At 39.1% G+C, this 22,572-nt stretch overlaps 1 protein-coding gene across 1 annotated transcript in view; it reads left to right on the top strand.

Annotated features, from left to right (window-relative positions):
• hydin (HYDIN axonemal central pair apparatus protein) overlaps nt 1-22,572 on the top strand; it is a gene marked incomplete at both ends in the record, with an annotated part of 121,953 nt that overhangs the window by 74,665 nt on the left and 24,716 nt on the right. Inside the window, 19 exons of the mRNA XM_083916955.1 lie at nt 286-434; nt 621-803; nt 5,886-6,005; nt 6,101-6,260; nt 6,406-6,578; nt 6,784-6,982; nt 7,263-7,356; nt 7,489-7,582; nt 10,443-10,611; nt 13,326-13,408; nt 13,670-13,825; nt 15,278-15,383; nt 15,997-16,201; nt 17,848-18,080; nt 18,190-18,338; nt 19,180-19,375; nt 19,923-20,031; nt 20,902-21,141; nt 21,331-21,473. Coding sequence (XP_083773081.1) covers nt 286-434; nt 621-803; nt 5,886-6,005; nt 6,101-6,260; nt 6,406-6,578; nt 6,784-6,982; nt 7,263-7,356; nt 7,489-7,582; nt 10,443-10,611; nt 13,326-13,408; nt 13,670-13,825; nt 15,278-15,383; nt 15,997-16,201; nt 17,848-18,080; nt 18,190-18,338; nt 19,180-19,375; nt 19,923-20,031; nt 20,902-21,141; nt 21,331-21,473 — 2,961 coding nt within the window. The remainder of the gene's footprint in view (nt 1-285; nt 435-620; nt 804-5,885; nt 6,006-6,100; nt 6,261-6,405; nt 6,579-6,783; nt 6,983-7,262; nt 7,357-7,488; nt 7,583-10,442; nt 10,612-13,325; nt 13,409-13,669; nt 13,826-15,277; nt 15,384-15,996; nt 16,202-17,847; nt 18,081-18,189; nt 18,339-19,179; nt 19,376-19,922; nt 20,032-20,901; nt 21,142-21,330; nt 21,474-22,572) is intronic.

Here is a 22,572-nt window from a genome sequence, read left to right as displayed (position 1 = left end):
ACTACTTACGTAAAGGGCCCACAATTAGGTGCTTCACCCCTGGTCAGGATATAGTGACAATTTCAGGAAATATGAAATTAAACATATATTGTTTTTTTAGACAGTTACCAACTCCAGCTTTAAACATACAAGTGAAAAGTTACTAATGTAGAAGTGAAAGTTTTGTCCAAGAAGCAACATTTACAGGATATGAGGTCTTAATTTGAAGATTGATTAGTAAAAGTACAAATTGATGTAATGTCACCATCAAAGATTCAGAATTGTGTTTGTGTGTGCATAATAAAGGAAGAGGAATCAGCAAGACGTTCCAAAAGTCGCAGTAAGCGCGGCACTAAGGAGAGTGCACTAACAAAGGCCAAGGATAAAAAGGGCAGAGATACTCAGAAGAGCAAGAGACAAACTTCTGCCAAGACAAAAGATAAGGGCCCGGAACGGTCTTGCTCACCTGAGTTACACGTCTCTTCATCATCTGACAGCACTAAGCAAAACCAGCACCAGGGAAACTTACCGCTGAAAAGCAAACAGAGGCAAGGGAAAACACACACCGACGCAAGGACACATTGTGGGGTTTCCTCTGCTTTGTTGTTGTCTGTTAAGTGTGTGTGTGTTTTTGTGTGCAGCTTGACACCATTTCGCTGGGTTGTACCAGCCCGTGGTAAGATGGTTCTGAAGATCCAGTTCTACTCAGACTCTCCAGGGAAGTTTGAACAGGCCTTCAACTTCGAGCTTCTGGGCACCCAGAGACACTACCAGCTCCTCTGTAGAGGAATCTGCACATATCCCTCCATCTGCAAAGACCACATGTCAGTCAGCATTGTTTAATGCAGTTATATAAATAAGAAAAGGAAAGAGAGAGAGAAAGAGGGGGTACAAATAAAAATAGGTTCTACACAAATATTAAACTTGATATTTCACCCAATACTTTTTCTCTACATTTTATTAGTTTTTATAAGTCTTGGTATATGGCATAGACATTATTGTTCCCATAGTATCGGCTTACATGCAACATTGCTTAAAGATATAATCTGTAAGATTTTCATCTAGTTATTGTCTGTTAAATTACTATCTATCAGAGAGTGAGTTAAAACAATGGTGGTTGATCATATGTAACCTGACGCCACCAGATGGATTGATTCACATAATTTGCATTTGCTCTGCATATCCATCTTGGAACTCTTGGTTGGAGATCTTTTGGGAAGGGGCGGAAATACTAACCTGACTATTGCCAGATGACTCTCGTTCCGCCTCGACTCTGCCTAGCTCCACCTAGCTCCACTCAGCCATCTGGGATCAATCCATTGCAGAGGGATATCAGGGTCCGCAAAAAATGGTCGAGCCAGTCAGGACCGGGCGGGTGTTTTATAGATGTGACGTAGCGGAGAAGCGACTGTTGTGTTTCAGACAACAATGGCGGCTCGCATCAAGGAAGCAGGCGTCAACATCGATGCTGCTATTTCATCCGTGTTGTCCAATCTAGCGAATCTTTCTTCTTTTAAAGAACACCAGAGAACGGCTCTGAAGGCTTTTGTTGGTGGAACCGATATCGGCTGTTTTGTTTTGGTTTTCCCTGCGTCACTCTTATCAGTCTCATGGGTTGGTTTCGATGTAAGTGGTTGAAGTAGCACGGCAATAAAGATGATGGACAAGGGGTTTATCCAATCATATGCAAGGATTTTTGATAAGGCCCAAAAATACCTCCTGAAATTGCTTTCCTATGGAGTGATCCCATATGTATGGGTGAAGCAAGGTGGAACAAAATTCTGGAATTCGAAAGGCGATAGTCAGGTTACGGAAATACTAGTTGTTGATTGGATAGATCATCTGTCTATCACCACCTTTGTTGGTGATAGACAGGCCAAATCAACCAATCAGATCACGGAAGCGCATGACGTACTAACAGAGCGCAGAGGCAAAGTAAACAACATGTCGGTAAAGGATATATGACGTTTGTATAACGTGAATTTGCGGATAAAAGGCACAATTTCAGGTGCCCGGTCCATAGTCCAACAGAAGGATCCAAGAAAAAAAAAGAGTCAGCAATCGGCTTACTCCATAGCTGCGCTCAGCTCATCAGCGGAAGCTGCCATGTCGTTTATACAGTCACTTCTCGTTTCGTCACACTTCGAGTGGCCTTAAAACCAACACTGATTGGTTCGGTCGCTTTGGCAACCTTCTCCATATTTTCTCTGAGTAACCAGAGAGATCTGCAAGTAAAATACAATGGAGCTCGCAAGATCAGGATAGTGTCACGAGGCTAGATCATATGACCCACTAATGAAAGCACTTGTACTTGATGCTTTGCAGACAGACATTCCCTCACTAGATTCCAATGCCTGGTGAAGCTAGTCACTGAAGCGTATTCTGCGTTTCATTGTAATCAGAAATAGGGAACAGGCTCACACTAATGTGTCTGACCGCAGCAGGTCCATTTCATTACGGCTGACTCACAACAAAGAATCAACAGACAGAGAAAGAAGACCATTCAACTTCCAGTCCCAAAAAAATTTACAAAAAACTAATTGAAGTGAAGAAGGGCAAATAAACACAGCAACTGCAACATGACAAGATGGAGGGCAGCTCGCCTATGATTACATCTTCCCGCCAAAGAGGCCGCTAGAAATAACATACCCCAAATCTTACGGATTATGATTTTAATGTGATGTAGGCAGATGTATTCAGTACATAAATCCAGTAAAAATAAGGGAATAAATCCAGAAGAAATAAGAAGACGAGAACAGAGGGAGGGCTCTAGCAGTAACGCAGTATTCAATCTACACCTGCATCTCCTCTCATCATCCAAATTTGCATCAATACGTAGTTCTACTGTGATGTGTGATAGATATACTGCTTTTATAACACTTTTTTTATACACATTCTATCAGGGAACTGGCTATTAGAAAGAAGTCAACCTGGAATATGTTTTGTGACAGCTTTTCATCCATCTCTCTTCTCAGTGAAGGAGCTCTAAATCAACTCTTATTTGCCATAGAATCCATTACTTCGTTTAGGTCACCTAGTACAATAATTTGACCCTCTGTGTCCCCCGTAATCTTAAGGACTTACCTCATGAAAGATATGTAAGTCCCCCCTCATTTGATGCATAAATATTACATAATACCATAGGCAATCCCTCTATCATGGCTTTGGTGCAAAAAGTCATTCCCTCAGTATCTAAGGCTATGAAATACAGTATATCGCCCTCCCAGCCTGTTTTGAATTACTTCAGCGCTCTGCACATGGGTCTCCTGTATCAAAAGCATATCTGCCTGATTGTTTTTCATTTATGGCAATATTTTCCATCTTTTAACTGGGCTTCCACATCCATTTTTGCTTTATGAAACAGATTGAACTGGCCTATGGGACATCCCTGAACTAAATATGAAAAATAGCCTCAATGTTTTTAATTGCCTTGGAGTAATCTCTGGCCATTATCAAATTCATTCCTGTTTTTTGAACACTTAAAACAACAACAAAATTGACCTAACAACACACCAACAAGATAAGGTAATAGAGTACCTGGCTGTCCTTTTAGACAGCCACTCCCTGAATGCTGGACACTCCACTTGTAAAAGAGAAAGAAAGAAAGAAAAAAACAAATCTGTAGGATTATTATCAGTTTATGTGCCCCCCAGTGTCTTTCTGCAAGTGGCTTCTCTATCCTGTGCAAGTCCTACATCAGTTCAGTTCACAGCAGCTGCATTATTTTATATCAAGAGTGTATACGGTGGATCACCAGGCTCTTTTCAAATCAGCTTCCCCATGACCATGCTCATTCATGAATCTCTTTGCTGCTATAGCAGTGTGGAAACTCAAGTTAGTGAGTTAGTTTCTTGATAGAGTTAAGATGTGACATCAGTGTTCTGTCATAAACTGGTGATCACACCGAGTCAGACAATTTCTATTTCCTGAAGAAAATGTGACAGCTGAACAAAACATTGATGAAAATGCAGACATTTGAAATGACTTGCATGACTGCATTACATCAAAGCTAAGTGCTAAAATACGTTTTTAGAAAAGTTGGAAGCTAAATTGAAATACTGTTAAACCTGGAAGTTGAAATGTAAAACTGGTATAATTGGAAGCGTAACTGCAGAATCAGCATTCACACTAACTAGCTGTTCAGCTGCAGCACATTACACAACATGTAAGCATGCCTACAAATGTTACAAACTATAAACATTGGAAAACTAAGACAAGGCTGAACATGAGGAGCAAAGATAGTGTCTATACAGGGAAAGAGAACAACAAACTGACAAAGAGGCAGAGACAGGTAAAAACACACATCAAGCTAATCACGAGGCAGGGAACTGGAATAAAGAGGGACTATAGAATGTTGCAGGGATGACATGTTTTTGTAGGCAGAAATTAGCATCGGGCTGGTTCTCGTGACGAAAAGCCAATGAGATTTTGGATCATGACAGAAAATAAGCTCTGTGGCAAACAAACATTTGCATGTTTTGTTTAGCAAGATAATCTTCACAGAAACTTTTATGATTTTTGAAGTGTTAATGCAATTGGCAGAAGTAAAAAACTAACGTTACCCACCAGTAGCTTCCAGCTGCGTGTGGCCTGATGATGTTTGTAGTTTCATTGCTGCATGTTAGTGGCTTTTATAAGATAATGATTATGAGATTAAGAAGTTTTGAAATTCACAAGTGAGGTATTTACTGACGTATTTTATGTTGCAAAAAAAAAGTTAAAATCTCCTAAGCTTTTATTAACCACACACCTTATTTCAGGCATCAAGCCAAAAACCCATTCAAAAAAGACCATTGACTTTGAGACGAGGGAACAGGAAGTGCAACAATGCTTACTGATTTCCAGGTTTTAGGCAAGGCTAGCGAAGAAGGTGGGAACACCAAAAAGAAAAAAGAATTCTGAGCTTTGGGGAATGACTACATACGCAGTAAACTTGTCTGCAATTGCCAAGAGGCTCAATAGCTGGCACACTATCATTGAACAATTAAAATAATTATTTTTAAGAGTCCTGAATTTGTTCTGGAAAGTAATCACATTTGATATGTATAGCACATATTTTGTAACTGTACTTAACATTAATTCTGTTTGAATAATGATGTAAAAAGAGAAGAAAGAAAGAAACTCAAGTGCACCCAAAGAGCCAAAATCGTCACTTTATTTCTAGCTCCATCTGCTGTAACCCTCCAACAGCGCAGGCCCAGTTCCATTGCTCATGTGTCATACCCCAAAACTTAGACATTTTTTGAGGGTTTCCCAGCCTTCTTCCATCGCCTTGGTTTGAGGACTCATTCCTGCAGCAGTCTATGATTGGGTAACAAGACAACGGGGACTGGCAACACAAGTCGGGCTGATGAGGCTAGACACAAACAGGTGTACAAGGGAAGGAATTCTAAGCAGGGCTACAGGACCACAATAGACCGTATATACAGATGGACTCTTCGTCCTCGGACATAGAATGTATAGTAGCAACAAAGTCGGCTTCAGTGTAGCCTATGACGTAGCTAACTTTGTTGTGATTGGCCAGTGATGTAAACACACATCTTGACAATTGTGTTAGGACTGCCCATGGCGCTCATTGGCTCATCTGTGTTTTGAACCGAGCAACCGCAGTTTCATTTCATGAAGCCAGGCGAATCAGTCCACTCTGTGGAGTGGACGGATTCTAAGGTCTGGAACCAGGCGACACAAAGACCGGAAGTAAAACAAGACATTGCATATGAGGAGAGTGACTTTACAAAATAAAAAAGGAAACCGACTAAATCAAAACCCAAGACCATGAAAAGCCACAATGCTACGTTCCATTTAGCCTACCTCTCTCTCTAACTCTCTCTCTCTTTTTTTCCTATCGTTGTTTTTACTGCAAGATGAGATTAGTAAATGTGACTTCACTACTATGCTTTCCCCAGGACTCTTTTTGCCCACAGTAAGAAGGTACCACAATTGGAAGAAGGGCTGCAGAAGACTTACACAGTCATACCTGGATACTTTGAGTTTGGACCATTACTCTGTGGCAAGACCAGAGACAGGTGAGAGACAAAGTGATGGATGTGAATGTCTCAGTGTGTTCCTATCCGTCTTTGCATTTATATTTACAGATTTACATGTGTCTATGTTTGTACAGATACAAGGAAAATAGATACCCAGAGAACACAGAGAGACTAGTGATTCATAACAATTCTGGCTTGGAGGCTGAGGTCCAGTTCTGTTTCCAACATGACAGCCAGGCCACAACATATCTGCTGGACCCCCCAAGCATGACTCTAAAACCTGACCAGAAACAGGTACCAACCCATCATTCAGATAACTGATAATGTGTGACCAAAATAGCACAGGGAAATACCAGAACCAGAATATTTAGTGTCTATTGAAGTCATACAGATTCCTATGATAGCATTGGTACATGAAGATATTCTTCTGCCGTTTTAGGAGTTGACAGTGTGGGCCTACCCAACAAAACTGGGACAAATGAAGGACAGTGTTGTGTGTTATATCAAGGACAATCCTGAGCTTGTCATCATCAACCTCTCCTGCTGGGGTGTTCGGCCAGAGCTGGAGCTGGAAAGCAAGCATTTGCACTTTGACAGGACTTTGTTGCACAGGTACCAAAAGATAGAAAAGTTATTCAAGGATGCCCAATTCTGGTATTTTTCTCAAGTATTTTTACACAGAAGCTTGACAAGTGATTTTCACAAAGCACAGTGAACCACCTCAAAAGAAAGAAGTGGCATGAAAATCAATTACAGTGACAATCCATCTCTCTGTCCTTTTCGCTGTCAACCTACCTTCTTCCATCCTTCTCTTTAGGCGGAACAGCTGTAGTGTGACGCTGCATAATAAGACAGCTCTGCCTGTATCTTGGAGACTGCAGGGTGTGGAGGAGTTGGGGGATGAGTTTAGTGTGCCACAGGATCAGGGCATCATCTCACCTAACTCCTCTTTCCCCCTGAGCTTACACTTCAGGGCCAAGAGGCCACTCCACATTAAGAAGATCTTACGTCTGGAGGTAGTGTAAAACTATAAATCATACCTGCTGAAGTTAAAAATAAATATGAATTACAGTATGAACTTAAACTAAGTTTTAAACAGGAAGTGCTTTCCATTGTTGCTGTAGGTAATCAAAAGCACCTCCAAATGTCAAGGATGATTAAAAATATGGGAAAACAAGCCAGATGAAAATGGGCAGGGCCTATTCAGATAGATTTGCAAGATATGTGTTGAAGTGGGTATTTTTTTACTTAGCAGTTTGTGTGTATGTACAGTATGAGCTGTGTGTTCTTTTTCAGGTATCCGATGTGGAGAAGATTCTAGGCATTGTCCACGCAGAGAACATACAGGTCACAGCTGAAGCCTATGATATAGCTCTGGACATCACACCAGGTACAACATGGTAGAGCTCAAAACATTGTGCCTTCTCTAACTTTCATCTAGAACCTGCTTGCTTTGTGTGAGACAGTGCTAACTGTCATATTAATTGAATATGATAACACTATACTCTTATTTCTGTTGCAGATGGCTGTCTGGACTTTGAAACCATCAAAGTTTTTGAAGAGGCCAAACTGTCGCTCAGGATGAAAAACCAAGGGAAATATGAAATAGCCTACAAGTGAGTGTAAAACAACAACTTTTTGACTTAACAGTGTACCAACCTCTCTAAACCCACTAGGTTGCCAGTGATGAGGTTAAGCGAGTTCATTTCGGCTTTGCATTGTTTGCACCTGTTTGGTGGTTGTAAACTTGAACCCTGGGTCCATTCCTTGATTATTTACATTCCTTTTAGTCTGTAATTGTTAACCAATCAAAATGATCAAATTTGTTCCAGATTTGTGGAGCATAAAAACTGAACGCTGCCTCTCCATGTTTAGTCCTGACTCTGGGGACACGGAGCAGACCTGTCCCATGTTTAGTCCTGACTTTGGGGATCTGAGAGGTCTGGATGCTCCGTAGCTGAACAGAACCATTCAATGCTTTGTAAACCAACAGAAGTATTTTGAAATCAATTCTTTGAAAAACAGGAAGCCAGTGTAAAGATCTGAGGACTGGAGTGATATGATCGAGTTTTTTGGTCTTAGTGAGGACTCAAGCAGCGTTCTGGATTAACTGCAGCTGTCTGATGGACTTTTTATGGAGACCTTTAAAGACACTGTTACAGCAGTCGAGCCTGCTGAAGATAAATGCATGGACAAGTTTTTCTAAGTCCTGCTGACACATAAGTCCTTTAATCCTTGATATATTCTTTAGGTGATAGTAGGCTGACTTTGTAATTGTTTTAATGTGGCTGTTGAAGTCCATGACTACACCTAAGTTTCTGGCTTGGTTTGTGGTTTTTAGCATTACTGTTTGAAGTTGGGTGCTGACTTTTGATCGTTCTTCCTTGGCTCCAAAAACAATAATTTCAGGTTTTTCTTTGTTTAATTGGAGAAAATTCTGCTCCATCCAATTGTTGATTTTCTTGGTGCATCTGCTCAGTGCTTGTATTGGACTATAGTCGCCAGGTGATATAGATAAGATTTGTGTGTCGTCTACAGGGCTGTGGTAACATATGTTGTTGTTTTTCATGATCTTAGCCAATGGAAGCATGTAGATATTAAACAGAAGAGGTCCCAGAATGGAGCCTTGGGGAACTCCACATGTAATTTATGCCCGCTTAGATGTGTATTTGCCTATAGACACAAAGTAGTCCCTGTCCTTCAGGTAGGATTTAAACCATTTTAATGCTGTGCCAGAAAGTCCCACTCAGTTTTCGGTCTAGTAATATGTTGTGATCAACTGTGTCAAATGCAGCACTGAGATCCAATTATACTAAGACTGAAATTTTTATATTGTCAGTGTTTAAATGGATGTCATTGAAGTCCTTAACAAGAACTGTCTTGGTGCTGTGGTGTGGTCTAAAACCTGAACCTAAAACCTGGAAGACGTCAAAACAGCTGTTCATTAACAAGAAGTTGTTCAGCTGCTTAAAAACGACTTTTTCAGTGATGTTGCTTAGAAATGGGAGGTTTTATATTGGTCTATAATTATTCATTAGTTAAGTGTCTAAATTGTTCTTTTTTAAGAGAGGCTTGATAACAGCAGTTTTCAGGGCCTGTGGGAAGACACCTGAAAGAAGAGACGTGTTTACAATATGTAGAAGATCTGAGGCCATGCAGTTTGATACAACTTTGAAAAGGTCTGTTGGGAGTTAGTGTTAGGTGGGCACATGGACAGCATGTCCTGCACCTGATGTGGTGGCTGTTCTGTGTAAAAAAAAATTATTTTGTCATTGAAAAAGGAGGCAAATTCATTGCAGGCAGTGGTGCTACTGACACAGGAGAGTTTGTTAGCCTGTCGACAGTAGAAAACAAGGCACATGCATTATTATTGTTTTTGGCAATGATGTCTGAGAAGAAGGATTGTCTTGCATCTTTGAGCTTTAAGTTGTAGATTTGAAGTCTTTCTTTATAGACGTTACAGTGAACATGGAGATTTGTTTTCCGCCACCTGCGTTCAGCTTTCCGACACTCTTTTTTCTATTCTTATTAACATGGAATTTCTCCATGGAGACTTTTTTTTTTGCCAGAGACGCCTTTCAACCTAGTGGGTGCAATCGTATCAATAATATTTGTAATTTTCACATTGAAATCATCAACAAGCTCATGTAGAGTCCATTGCTAACTGTCTGCTAACTCTGTTCGTCAAATAGAAACTGAACTGGTTTGGACTGAAAGTAGATTTCCTCAACAGGAATGATACCGATATTATGAAAGTATTCCCACCTTTGTCTGTATAATTTTACCCTGAGACAGCTCCTAAAGTACAGAAAGCACGCCCAGTTTGGAACAACAATATGGCTGTGTCATGTTTTACATAGCGGTAGAACAAGTGTCATTGGCTATCAACACGTCAATTATAACGATTGTAGGCAATAATCTTCCCTTTCCAACACTGAGAGCCAAGCTGCATTGACCTCTAACCTGCGTGTAACTGAGCTAAGTCCCTCCTTCCAGAGCCAGCCATTTAATGAATGTGTTTTGACAGAGAAAGGATCAATAATGGTGATAGCGATGGCATAAAATGTTTTATAGTCTCAATGCTTTAGTCTGTTTTTTTTTCCAGCATCACAGAAGTGAGTCAAAGCAATTGGCACAATTGGCTCCCATAAAGTTCGGCCTAGAGGTCTGAAAACGTACACAGGTGTAGTTGACAAGATGTCGAAGTTATGTGTAGTGATTTGCATAGTGTGGCATAAAGCCTTTTTTTAGTTATTGCTATTGAATTATGATTTTATATATTTTATATACTGTATATAGACAAGTGGAAAAGGATGATTTATATTATCGGTTTATTGTCGGTGTCAGTGAATTTGATCAAACAAATGTTGCAGACTGCAGCTTCTGTTATGACCTTTTCCATTTGGGTGAGTAGGCAATTAGTTTGAAATTCACATTACTGTAAGTGAATAAATTGCATTTTTCTCTTTTCACAAGGTTTACATTTCAGCGGACAAACCCAACTCAGCCAAACCTAGACTCCATTTTCACTGTGTCCCCCAAGAGTGGTACTCTAATGCCCCATGAGAAGCCCACAACAGTGCAAATCCTTTGCAGACCCAATACAGAAGTCTTCATTACAGAGCAACCTGTCCTGTCTTGTCAGGTACGATTACTTTTTGCTTTTGACTTCAGGTTTACTTCATGATAATTACCCTTAGAAATGAATTATTGGAGTATAACTGGAATGCAATATATGGAGAAAACAATGTTAACAGGACTTATGACGAATTCCTAAGAATATTCTCTTCATTATATGAATCACACTGTCCAGTAAGAAAATGTAACAGAAGTACTTCATATGATCATTGTCCATGGATTATAAAAGGGCTGCAAAATGCTTGTAAAAAGAAAAATAAACTTTACAAAGATTTCATAAAACTGAAAACCAAAGAAGCTGAATGCAAGTACAAAAAATATAAAAATAAGTTAACTAATATTTTAAGACAAAGCAAAAAAGATTATTATAAAAGAAGATTAGATGAAAACAAAGACAATATTAAAGGTATATGGAAGGTACTAAATAATATTAAAAGAAATGGGTCTAGACATAATAATCTGCCTAACTATTTCATTGATATGGGTGTTGAAAATCATGACATGGCTAATGTGGCTAACAGTTTTAATAAATTCTTTGTAAATGTAGGACCAGACCTTGCAAAGAAAATCAGTGACACAGGAAAACATGACGAACATAGGTTTGAGAGAAATCCCTGTTCATTGTTTCTTAAAGCAGTGACTGAAAATGAAATTATCAATATAGTAAATGCATGCACAAACAAACACTCAACTGACTTTAATGATGTCAATATGACCTTGGTAAAAAAATTACTTCAGGGTATTTCCAAACCATTAACCTACATATCTAACTTATCATTTCAAACTGGTTCATTCCCAAACAATATGAAAATAGCTCAAGTATTACCTCTATATAAGACTGGAAACAAGCACCATTTCACAAATTATAGACCTGTGTCATTGCTACCGCAGTTTTCCAAAATACTTGAAAAATTATTTAATAGCAGATTGGACACATTCTTAGAAAAACACAAAATACTTGCAGATAGTCAGTACGGATTTAGGACTAATAGATCAACATCATTGGCAATAATTGAGGCAATGGAAGAAATAACAAATGCAATAGATCACAAGAAATTCGCTGTTGGCATATTCATTGATTTAAAAAAGGCATTCGACACAATCAATCACAACATACTGCTCAATAAATTGGAAAGATATGGTATTAGGGGAATAGTACTTCAGTGGGTGACAAGTTACTTAAGTGGGAGACAGCAATTTGTGAGCCTGGGTGACTGTGTTTCATCTTGTTTGGACATTGTTTGTGGGGTTCCTCAGGGGTCAGTGCTGGGTCCCAAATTTTTTCTTTTGTATATCAATGACATATGTTATGTTTCTAAGATATTGCACTTTGTATTGTTTGCAGATGAAACGGATATTTTTTGTTCAGGGGATGATTTACAAAAACTACAGGAGGAGATCAATATAGAATTGAATAAACTTAAAATCTGGTTTGACACAAATAGGTTCTCACTCAACCTTGGTAAGACAAAAATGATGATGTTTGGAAATTGTAGAACAAATAAACAGGTAACATTAAAAATAGAGGGAACTGTAATTGAAAGAATACATGAAATAAAATTCCTGGGGGTAACCATAGATGATAAAATGAGTTGGAAAGCACATGTTAAACATGTACAAACCAAAGTTTCAAGAAGCATCGCAATAATAAATAAAGCAAAAAAGGTTTTAGATTACAAATCCCTCCACACTCTGTACTGTTCCTTAGTCTCACCGTATTTGCAATACTGTGCTGAGATTTGGGGCAACAATTACAAGACCTCACTACAGCCACTAACCATCATTCAAAAAAGAGCCATACGTGTCATTCATAACGCCGACTACCGGGAACACACTAACTCGTTATTCCTGCAATCACGCCTACTCAAATTTACAGATATGGTCTATTATCAAACAGCTCAAATTATGTTAAAAGCTAAATGTAATTTATTACCTACAAACATACAGAAATTATTCAGCATATATGAAGGGGGTTACCATTTGAGAGGGACAACTAATTTCAATATTCCACTAGTGCGTACGATCAGGAAAGGTTTTTGTGTTTCAGTCAGCGGGGTGAGGCTTTGGAACAGATTTCATAAAGAATTAAAGGAATGTCCAAACGTAAAACAGTTTAAACTAAGGTATAAAGATGTGATCTTTACAAGGTACAGGGATGAAGTTACTCACGACCACTAAGTGGTATAATGGGCACAAGGGTGTGATGGGGTGTACTGTAAAGTATGGGGGTGGATATTTTTTTCTATATATCTTTCTGTGTGTATCTGAATCACGTATTATTATTTTTTTTTGGTAAACACACGTACAGCTATATTTGTGTTACTTTATTGTGCGTTGAGGACTTTTTTTTTGCTTAGCACTCGGCAAAGCGTTTTCTGTTTTATTTATTATTATTCTTTTTTTTATATATAAGAAATCTCTTGGGCTAGGAAGCTCATTGCTATTTTTGTTGTAAGTTATAAAGAAGGATCAGGGGTGGGAGTTTATAAGTTTAACTTCTTCTCACTCCTTTTCGAATATTTATTTCATGATGAATGCGATTACTGTTGTAGATATGTATGTGCATTTATGTGTATGTACACATGTGTGTAAAAAAAATGTATTATTTTTTTTTTTTGGGAGAAATATTCGAAATAAATGCAACAAACAAACAAACATACAAATGATACAGGAAGCAGTTGAGAACACACTCAAGTTGAGATTCGGTTTCCTTCTTTGCAGGTGATTAACCCCATCATTGGGAAAGGAGGAGAACCCATAGCCATCCTGGCCGTTAAGGTTTCAGTCAAGTCCGTCTTCTCCAGGTTAAGGCTTGATTTATACCGATCTTTTTTATAATATTTATATGTAAACAACAATTGTACAATCAATTCTGATTTAGTTTGTGCCATGCCCCTCACTAAACTTTATTTTTAGATTCTGTTCAATGATCATCTTTCTTTGTTTTGGTACCATTTCACTTTAAAGTTAGCACATGTGTTATTTACAGAATTCATCAGTGTATCACTAACCATCTCATCACAATTTGCAAGTTTCATTTAGTTTTTTGCTTTGTGGTGCTTTAGGTACAAGATCACACCTGCATGTGACATCAACTTTGGTCCGCTGGTCTATGGCAACAAGAAAAGCCAGAGCTTCACTATTGAGAACAACGGTGTCTTTGAGACCCGTTTCATCATCTGCCGCATGATCACAGACCCTGCGCCACCAGGGAGGCCAGGGTAGGAGAACCGAACACACACACAAACACACACACACACACACACACACACACACATGGTATATGTATATAACATGTGTTATATATACAGTATGTACATACAGTATAAAATAATATATGTTATATATATAAAAACATATGTTATATATATGACATACACAGAGACACAAGAGCTAACACTTTTCAAAAAACGAAGTTGGCGCTTTTAACATTGTGCTTTAAAATGACAAATCAAAGTTTAAGCTCAGTACAGGACTTCTTGGTTTGGTGATGATATAGTGTCTGATGACTATTATGTCATGAGTCATGAGTCATAAGTTGTTAAAGCAATCTTTGGTCAGAATAACATTGATTTACCATTTCTGTCTCCACTACTCATATCTACTTTTACCCTTAGAGACACAACAAAGATTATTTTTTTTGTTTTCGTTGGGGGTGCTAAATGTAACCATTTTTTACCACTTGAAAATTGATGAAAAAAATGTCAGAATGCCTCTGATATCCCACATTAAGACACCAAGACCCATAGGAGAGTGATTAGCCTAGAAGTCACAAAAGCTCATTTTAAAATGTTTTCATTACAATGAAATGGCTACTAAAAGAACTAACATCATCACACATACAACTGTGCTCATTGAATCCGCCAGAGTCTTAGCTTTAAAAGTCAGACCAAATTTGTGTAATTCAAGACTGTTTATGGACCCCAGTATGCAGAAATATTCAAATAATTCGTCTTGGAATGAAAAAAAACTGCAAGTTTCATTCCGATATGTTGAGGTCAGAGGTCAGGGGACCCCTTTTAGAATGGACATGCCAGTTTTTCCCTCACCATAATATGGAGCATTTTTTACCCCCCTTTCTCAAAAGCTTGCAGGACATTGTTGGTACCGAGGGTAAATGCAGCCTAATACAGCCTCTTATCAACTAATTTTGGCCTGAAGCACCAACACCCCTGTGGATTTCAGAGGCTTAAGCATAAAAAATATATGAGGTCGTAGCAATTATATCTCAAGGCAAGCTTGTAGTGCTATAATGCAAGTGATGAAAAATAAAATGTATTGACTTAAAGTTTAACAATATGCATTATGATCTAGTGCATTCCATCAATTATTTATCTGATCATTCATCCCTCCCAGAAGGTACATTTTAGTTCCACACTCTCACTTATCGGGATCTGGGGGCAGCAGCTCTAGCAGGGGACCCCAAACTTCTCTTTCTCGAGCCACATTAACCAGCTCTAACTGGGGGAGTTAGGCCAGGCCAGTCTGGAGATTTCACCTAGTACATTTTAGTTTGCATACAATAAATGACAACAAAATGAAGTGTCCACCTGTGACACTGTGAGCTGTAAGAGGTATCAACTGATGCCTCACATGATGACAAATGTCTTAAAACTGTCGTAGTTCTATGTTTAAAATAAATTGTGGTGTGTGTCCCTGTGTGTGGATCTCAGGGGTCCAGGTAAGAAGATGCTTCAAGAGAGCCATACAGAGAGACCCACTGGTGCCAGTAGCAAAGTGAGACGTGAGTCCTTCCAGAAAGACATGAGTATTACACAGGTGAGAAACTTCTCATGGAGAAGACAACTATAACAGTGCCTTTCCATTTATGCAGGTTTTGTTTTGTTTGGACAATCTACAAAAAGCATGTTTTGTCAATTGCCTCTAGTCCTATCTAGCCTATTTTAATATTAGATGAACAAACGGATTAATAATGTTTTGTACTACTTGATCAAACAAACAAAATGTTAGCTTTGCTGATCTTAACTAAAGTAGAACAGAGGCTTTTCACAGCAGCACTGTAACTTGTCAAACTCAGGTGTAACTTGTTGTTTATTTCTAGAAGTAAGCCATTGTTGATTTTTTTAGGTATGCTCTCTGGTGTGAAGGTTCACGTTAGCAATGATTATCCAGAAGGTAAAACATGCACAATGCAGTTTTTATTGGAAAAAGAAGAAACTGGTGATGCACATCAAACAAACTCAATCTATGTCAAAAAGCCTATCTATAGCAGAGCTTTGTGTCTTTTGTGTGTAAAAAAGTTTTCATTTGCACAACAGAAACCAATGAAAAGGCATTTCTCAAAAGACACATCCCATCGGTGTTATTGATGATGCTAGTTTCCCCAGTATTCTCATCTGCACCTTTCTGGTCTTCTCTTGTTCCTGTCCAGAATCGACTCACCATGGGGCTGTTCTCAGTGTCTCCCTGCACAGGGAGCTTGCAGCCAGGTTCTCAGCAGGTGGTGACAGTGGAATGTGTTGCTGAACAGCTGGGCAACTGGAACCAGGGTTTGCTCATTGACATCAGTGACCGTGACCCCTCAGACCAGCCTGATGGCATACCGTACAGACTGCTGGTTGAAGTCTGCAAGCCAGGTGAGAGCTGTATGATCTTATTCTGTCCAATTGGATTTATAAAGTTGACCAAAGTTGTGACTAGATTCCAAATGGCTCAGTTCCACGCATATCATATGCATGGGTTGTCCTGAGATCACTGAGATGGGGAGAAACTATATCTTTTATTCAGAAAAACAGTGCTTATTGATGTTTCCATTTTTTTTTACCATATGAGAATATCAGTTCAAAACTCATTATCTAGGCCATCTTATCTTTCATCAGAAGTTTTCATCTTACAGATTTCCTTAAGCTATTTAGAGGGTCTATTTTTAGCACGTTATTTATTCTGTATACTGCTGGATCTCAGATTTTTTGTTTGTTCATGTTTTAAAGTGTGATTCCGGCGTAAAATCATCCCATGGTCTTATTCGACACTTGCATCCACCAAATAAGCCATTTAGACAGTTTTTGTCGTGTATAAACTATTAAAGGAGATATCCCGGAGAATCACAAACAGCCGGACGTGGCTAACACTGACTAGCTCGGGGCAGTACGGTGAAGGTGTTAAAGCAGCTTTTTTAACCACTAATATTGCTCAAAATAACACCAGACCTCTGCAGTAGCATGATAAGAGTCCTTTCACATAAAACAAAGCACCAACAACGTAGTTAGTGAACCCAGAGTTTATTAAAAGAGTGTTTTAAAAGACTTACCTACTGGCCCCTGTACCAGCTCCTCTCATAGTAAAGTCCATTCAAGTCGATTAGCAAAGTCAATCCAAAAGGAAGGAGCCCATGGGATCATTTTACGGCGGAATTACACTTTAACATGTTTGACAATAAACTTTTGCTGTAATTGTAACTGTAACTGTATAGCTGAGTTTTTCAAAACTCTAAACACAAAACTGAAAAGAGTTAACAATTTTGTCAGAACTCCGCAAATCTCTTGCAAAGCCATTCTTTCGACCAAAACATTACACACAACTATGAATCTTTTACAGAGAATCAAATAAACACTAGTGTGATACATTTAAGACACTAGCATAAAATACTGTTCATAGGCTACTATTTTCACAATGCTTAAAATTTGTAGATATTGTTTTTTTTCTCTCCTTTTTCAATGATTAGTGTTTCAATTATCTCATAATAGATTGCCGTTTTATGGTACATACAGTAGAAAGACTGATGCGATATGCTACAATACTGTGAATATATAATATTTAACGTATAACAAGTTGTAACAACACTTAGGTGGATACTTTTACACTGTTCTGAGAATACACACATTACTAATTTTGGCAAAACTCACAGGTGAGAGATCAGTTGGTAATCAGGGTGGTGCATTTTGAAGGCCATTGTTTTTCCATGTGACCAAAGTGTGCTAAATGATGGGATTTCTGCTTTGAGTTTTGCAATTAGAAGAATTTCTATTTGAGTGAAAGCCATGGAACTGAGTTTAGAGTTTAGTAGTCTTCGTTGTTGATACATGAGCTTCAAGTTTTCAAAGGTGTGTGCATACTGTAGTTCAGGTTGTGTGTGCAATTGAGAAAAACTGTAATAATAATAGAGGCATTGACAGTGTTAACATTTACAGAGTCTCATCCAGGACAAAAGTGGTTAATCATCTTTACCAACCATTTGACCATACCATATCTGGCTGTCTTTTGTTTTTTTTCTGTTTCCCAGGTATAGCATTAGACATGGCTTCAATCTTTGAGGAACACCATCTGTGCCACAGCAGCAGTCAGCTGTCCTCTGAGCAGTTTTGTAATGCTGAAGGCATTTACGTCCAGGATGAGAACAAGTTTATTTTCAACAAAGTCCTGGTCGGGCGAACTGCCAAGGCCCGCTTTAAACTCACCAACAACAACAAGGTGCCTTGTGTGCTCAGCTTGGCCATCAAATATGTAGGCACTAAGGTAAGTCATGTAAACTCTGTGTGTGCAGATGGATAAATGCGTGCAGGAGTATCACTGATTGTTGTAGATGACTGTTAGCATGTCAAACATATACTGCATTTTCTTACAGACATCCCGTAGCATGGAGGTTTTTGATTTGTCTGCTACAACAGTGAGCATTCCCAGCCAGTCAGACTTATTCGCTGTGGTCACCTTCACACCCCAGACAATGCAGCTCTGCAGTGCTGTGTTTGAGGCCACAATGGAGGTAACCAGCAGGTACGTGATGGATTTCCATCAATTGGACTCATTACTTAAAGTTTCCCTTGGGCCGTTTTTAGATTTGAAATACATATTCTATGAAAAGTATTCTTGCATTTTTTGCCTGAGGCGTAGCAAGAATAACACTGTATATATAACGTACAACCATAACATTAGGACTACTTAAATAGGGCTCATTTTGAATTTGAATACACAGTAGCAGGTCGAGTATCTAACTTCTTAACCAGTCAAAACAAACTGCTTGTGTGTTTCCAGTGTCGTGAGCTCCACTCTGTCTGACTCCCTCACTCACTTCATCTCCCCCCCCCCTGGGTGTTAGACAAAAATATACGCATCTATGCCCTTTCTATGGAGGTTTAATCATCTTACACATTATTGTTATTACTTTATTGTTTAAGAAAAGACAAAGAAAAGTGAAGACTTTATTATTGAATACTGTTTAAACATTCCACTGAATGATAGTTTCTAGGGGAAGACAAGAAAACCTGATGCTTACACCAAACATTGTACTGTGCGGATAGTAAAACATAAATATGATTAAGTTGATGATATTTAGTGTTTGTTCATGGATGTTTGGTCAGAGAAAACAAAACCCCACAACAACAAAAAAACCCTCTTTGACTTATTTATCCCAACATACTATACTAGTAAGGAACCTTCCATTTTGTGGGTGTTTTGTGGAAATGTGGATCCTTTGGATCAATTTTTCGTATAAAAATGATTTTAAATACAAATTGTAGATCAGCAATACAACTTGGTCTGAAAAAATAATTGATTAAGAAGATTTTTTTGCTTCAATCCCATTCTGCCCATCTACTCTTTTCTCTGTCGGATCCAGAATGACACCCACATTGAAGAACAAAGTGCTGGAGTTTGACCTAATGGGAGAGGGCAATCTGCCCAGTGTGTGTGTGGCGCGTCCATCTCTGAGGGGCAGCAGAGGCAGTCCAATGCTGCAGTTCACTCGAGTATTGGTAGGGCGCAGGCATACTCGCCCCCTGGTGCTGCTGAATGATGGAAATGTTCCAGCTCAGGTGGGAGGAAACTTATTCGTTTGTCATTTTACATGTGTGTGTGTGTGTTTGTGTGTGTGTGTGTGTGTGTGTGTGTGTGTGTGTGTGTGTGTGTGTGTGTGTGTGTGTGTGTGTGTGTGTGTGTGTGTGTGTGTGTGTCATCATGGCAAAATGTGGTCCTGGAGATACCTACTTTAGTGGGAACTAGGACAGAGGCAGTTTTGAGTATTTTGACAGGTGTTTATATATCTGCCTGTCTGTTTGTGGGCAGATTTTGTCACCAGGATAGGGTTGCAACCATGCCAGATACAATTCACGAAACTTTATAGTTTGTAGGTAAGATCAACTGAGAGCCAAAAATGGGTGTGATCCAAGCAAGGGGGACATAAATAGGGAAGGGCCTGGTTTGGCGTTCCAGCTGGTGTGACCCCATCACAAGATGCTCTCTAGTTTTATTATAGATTTAATTTAGATGTATTTACAACCCAAACATAAACAGTACATGTGGCACACTTTGATAAAGGGGGGATTGTCAGTAAAGATGCTTTTGTGACTGCTTGTTTTGTAGGTCCAGATTGACATGCTGGATAAACAGAGAGTGTTCACCCTCAAAGCTGCTCCTGGCAACAGTTGCAGCACTGTTCACTCCACACAGATTGAGGGCACCACTGAATCAGGTACAACTTTAGCCTGTAAAATTCTCCTTCACTTATACAGTTAGAAGGTAGCAAGGGATTTATGCAAGACACAAATCTGAAGGTGTTTTGCGACAAGGTGTCAATATGCCGTCTACTTTGGTGTGTCCTTGCTTTTGCTTCCTGCTCAGTTAAGCAGTACTGCTACTGCAGCTTCTCAGTATTATAGAATTCTGTCAGTTCCCATTCTAGCCTACCATCCGCTTGTAGTCGACTATGGCACAGTCCCTCTGTCAACACTAATCAACCCCTGCACATTCTAACCGACTCATGCAAGCCAGGTTAAGTTTGAATCTTTCACTAGTAGTGCTGCAATTGCGAGAATGGACTATGCCTTATTGAGTCCACTGTGAAAAACGATTGCTTTGATTGACTTAAAAAAACACTGTATTCCAATAACATTTAATTAATCAGAACCAGACATATTATCTTTTTTTTCTCCACACATCCATCTATGATTAAAATTGACATGATACCAAGATCAAATGTTGCAGAATTGTGCATTGCATTGGCACAGTATCTGACAAGACGACAACTTCAGCAAGCCATTCTCACTTGTCACATTTTAATCGTATGTAAAATGTATCCATTACCCACACAGCACTGCAGCAGCTGTGCCAAACATCCACAGACAGCCTGAATAACACATGGAATTGAATTTGAAAAAAATAATTATTGGATGCACGCAACACTTATCGAGAAAAATCCTATTTACAAATTATTTGAGAAATGTCTCAAAATATACTGTGATTTTGTTGTTTTGCAATAAAAATCAATCATTTCTGAGATCAACATATGCTTCTCTCTTATGCTAGGGACAGTCATGGCCATATTTCTTCCCTTCTTCCACAGAGTGTCAGTTGGTGCATAGAGCCTTCCTGAGGCTTAATGTTAACGAGCAGGTTGAATTTGAGGTCGGCTTCTGCTCTGATAAGGCCCTGAATATCAAAGCGAACATGTCACTGCAGGTGGAGGACAACCAGTACAGCAATACAATAATACAAGTGACCGGAGAAGCTTACCAGGAAATTGTCTCTCTTGACAACATCAGCAGGTCATCACAGGAAATAGATCAAGAAGATGATGCAAGAGGTAAGAGAGGAAATAATAGTAGGGGACTAATCATGTGATAGAAATGGAAAGAGTGAGTTGCAAAGTAGGTTTATTAATCAGCCAGAGTAGCTGTCTCTCCCTGATTTAGCCAAGAGAAATGTTGTAAGTGTTGTTTTTAATGAAAATGGAAGTTTGCCTCTTTCTATAAAGCCAATTTCTCTATCACAGGTAATTATGAGAATCTGAATTTTGGTGACTGCCATGTGGATTGTCCCTACCAGAAGAGTTTGATCATGACAAACCACAGCAGCAGCCAGGCAGTGCGGTTTGAGTGGCCTCCTGCCGAATCCCATGTCTTCTTTTCACCACAGGTAAAGCATTGAAGAAAGGAATACAGGTTGGGCTGGAGAACAGGGGTGCATTAATGTTATACCCTTTTGGTTACACTCTCTATGAAGACTACATACATGGCATTCATCAAGGTATTTATTTAGAAAATGTGTCACATTAGCAGCCAGGCAAAGGCTGCAATTTGATCTGGAATTCAAAACTTGCTCTTCTGCGATGGTCAGCATCTCACGGATCTCAGTAGCTTTCCAGTTGCTCATCAGGGTGATCGATATTTTGCTGTGTCTTGTTTCTGTGATCAGCTGTTTCCTGTTTTTAAAACTCCCAGCTGTGAGTCGCACAACAGTTCACATCATCGACACCCCTGCCAAAGTCACCTCTATGCTACCAAGGCGCATCACTCTATTTACATGGAAATTGAGCCACCAAAATGTTTAGGGTCCAGGCCTTCAAATTAGGGTGCTAAATCATGCAATATACCACGGTCTGCCTGAATGCACAGATCAGGTTGCAAAAAAGGCTGCCAAATTACTCTCTTATAGTCAAGTGTAAAATCACCTCTAGTGAATTACAATGCAATTAAATGCTTGATTACTACACTCACACATGTTAAGTCACGTCTATAATGTTTTATGACTGTTGATGTAGTGTTGAGTGTTGTCATAAAGCATTGTAATTTACTATGAATAATGCATATAGTGCATAATGCACTATAGATATTGGTTTGTTTATTTAGGTTCCTCATTAGCTTGTGCCTTGCAGCAGCAGCTATTGTTCTTAAGGTCTTTGGTGGTCTGTGTTCTGTTTTCTTCATGGAAAGTGTTCCCAAGCTCTTTAATGAAGGGGACTCAGTAAAAAAAAAAAACTTTCTTATTTTTGGGGCTGTGACTCAGAGGTAAAGCATCTCGAAGTGTGCTTGAGCAAGACACTGAACCCTGAATTGCTCCCTGTGCTGCGCATGGGTGTGTGGATGTGGTGTGAATGGTTAGATTAGATTAGATGGCATGTAAATGTCCACTGCCATCTGTGTGAATGACTGTGTGAATGGATGAATGTTACAAGTAGTGTGGAAGTGCCTTTAGTAGTCAGAAGACTAGAAAGGTGCGATATGAGTCCATTTAC

The sequence above is a fragment of the Echiichthys vipera genome, assembly GCF_963691815.1.
Source record: "Echiichthys vipera genome assembly, chromosome: 7".
Classification (NCBI taxonomy): domain Eukaryota; kingdom Metazoa; phylum Chordata; class Actinopteri; order Perciformes; family Trachinidae; genus Echiichthys; species Echiichthys vipera.
This window is presented reverse-complemented; position numbering and strand designations above follow the sequence as displayed.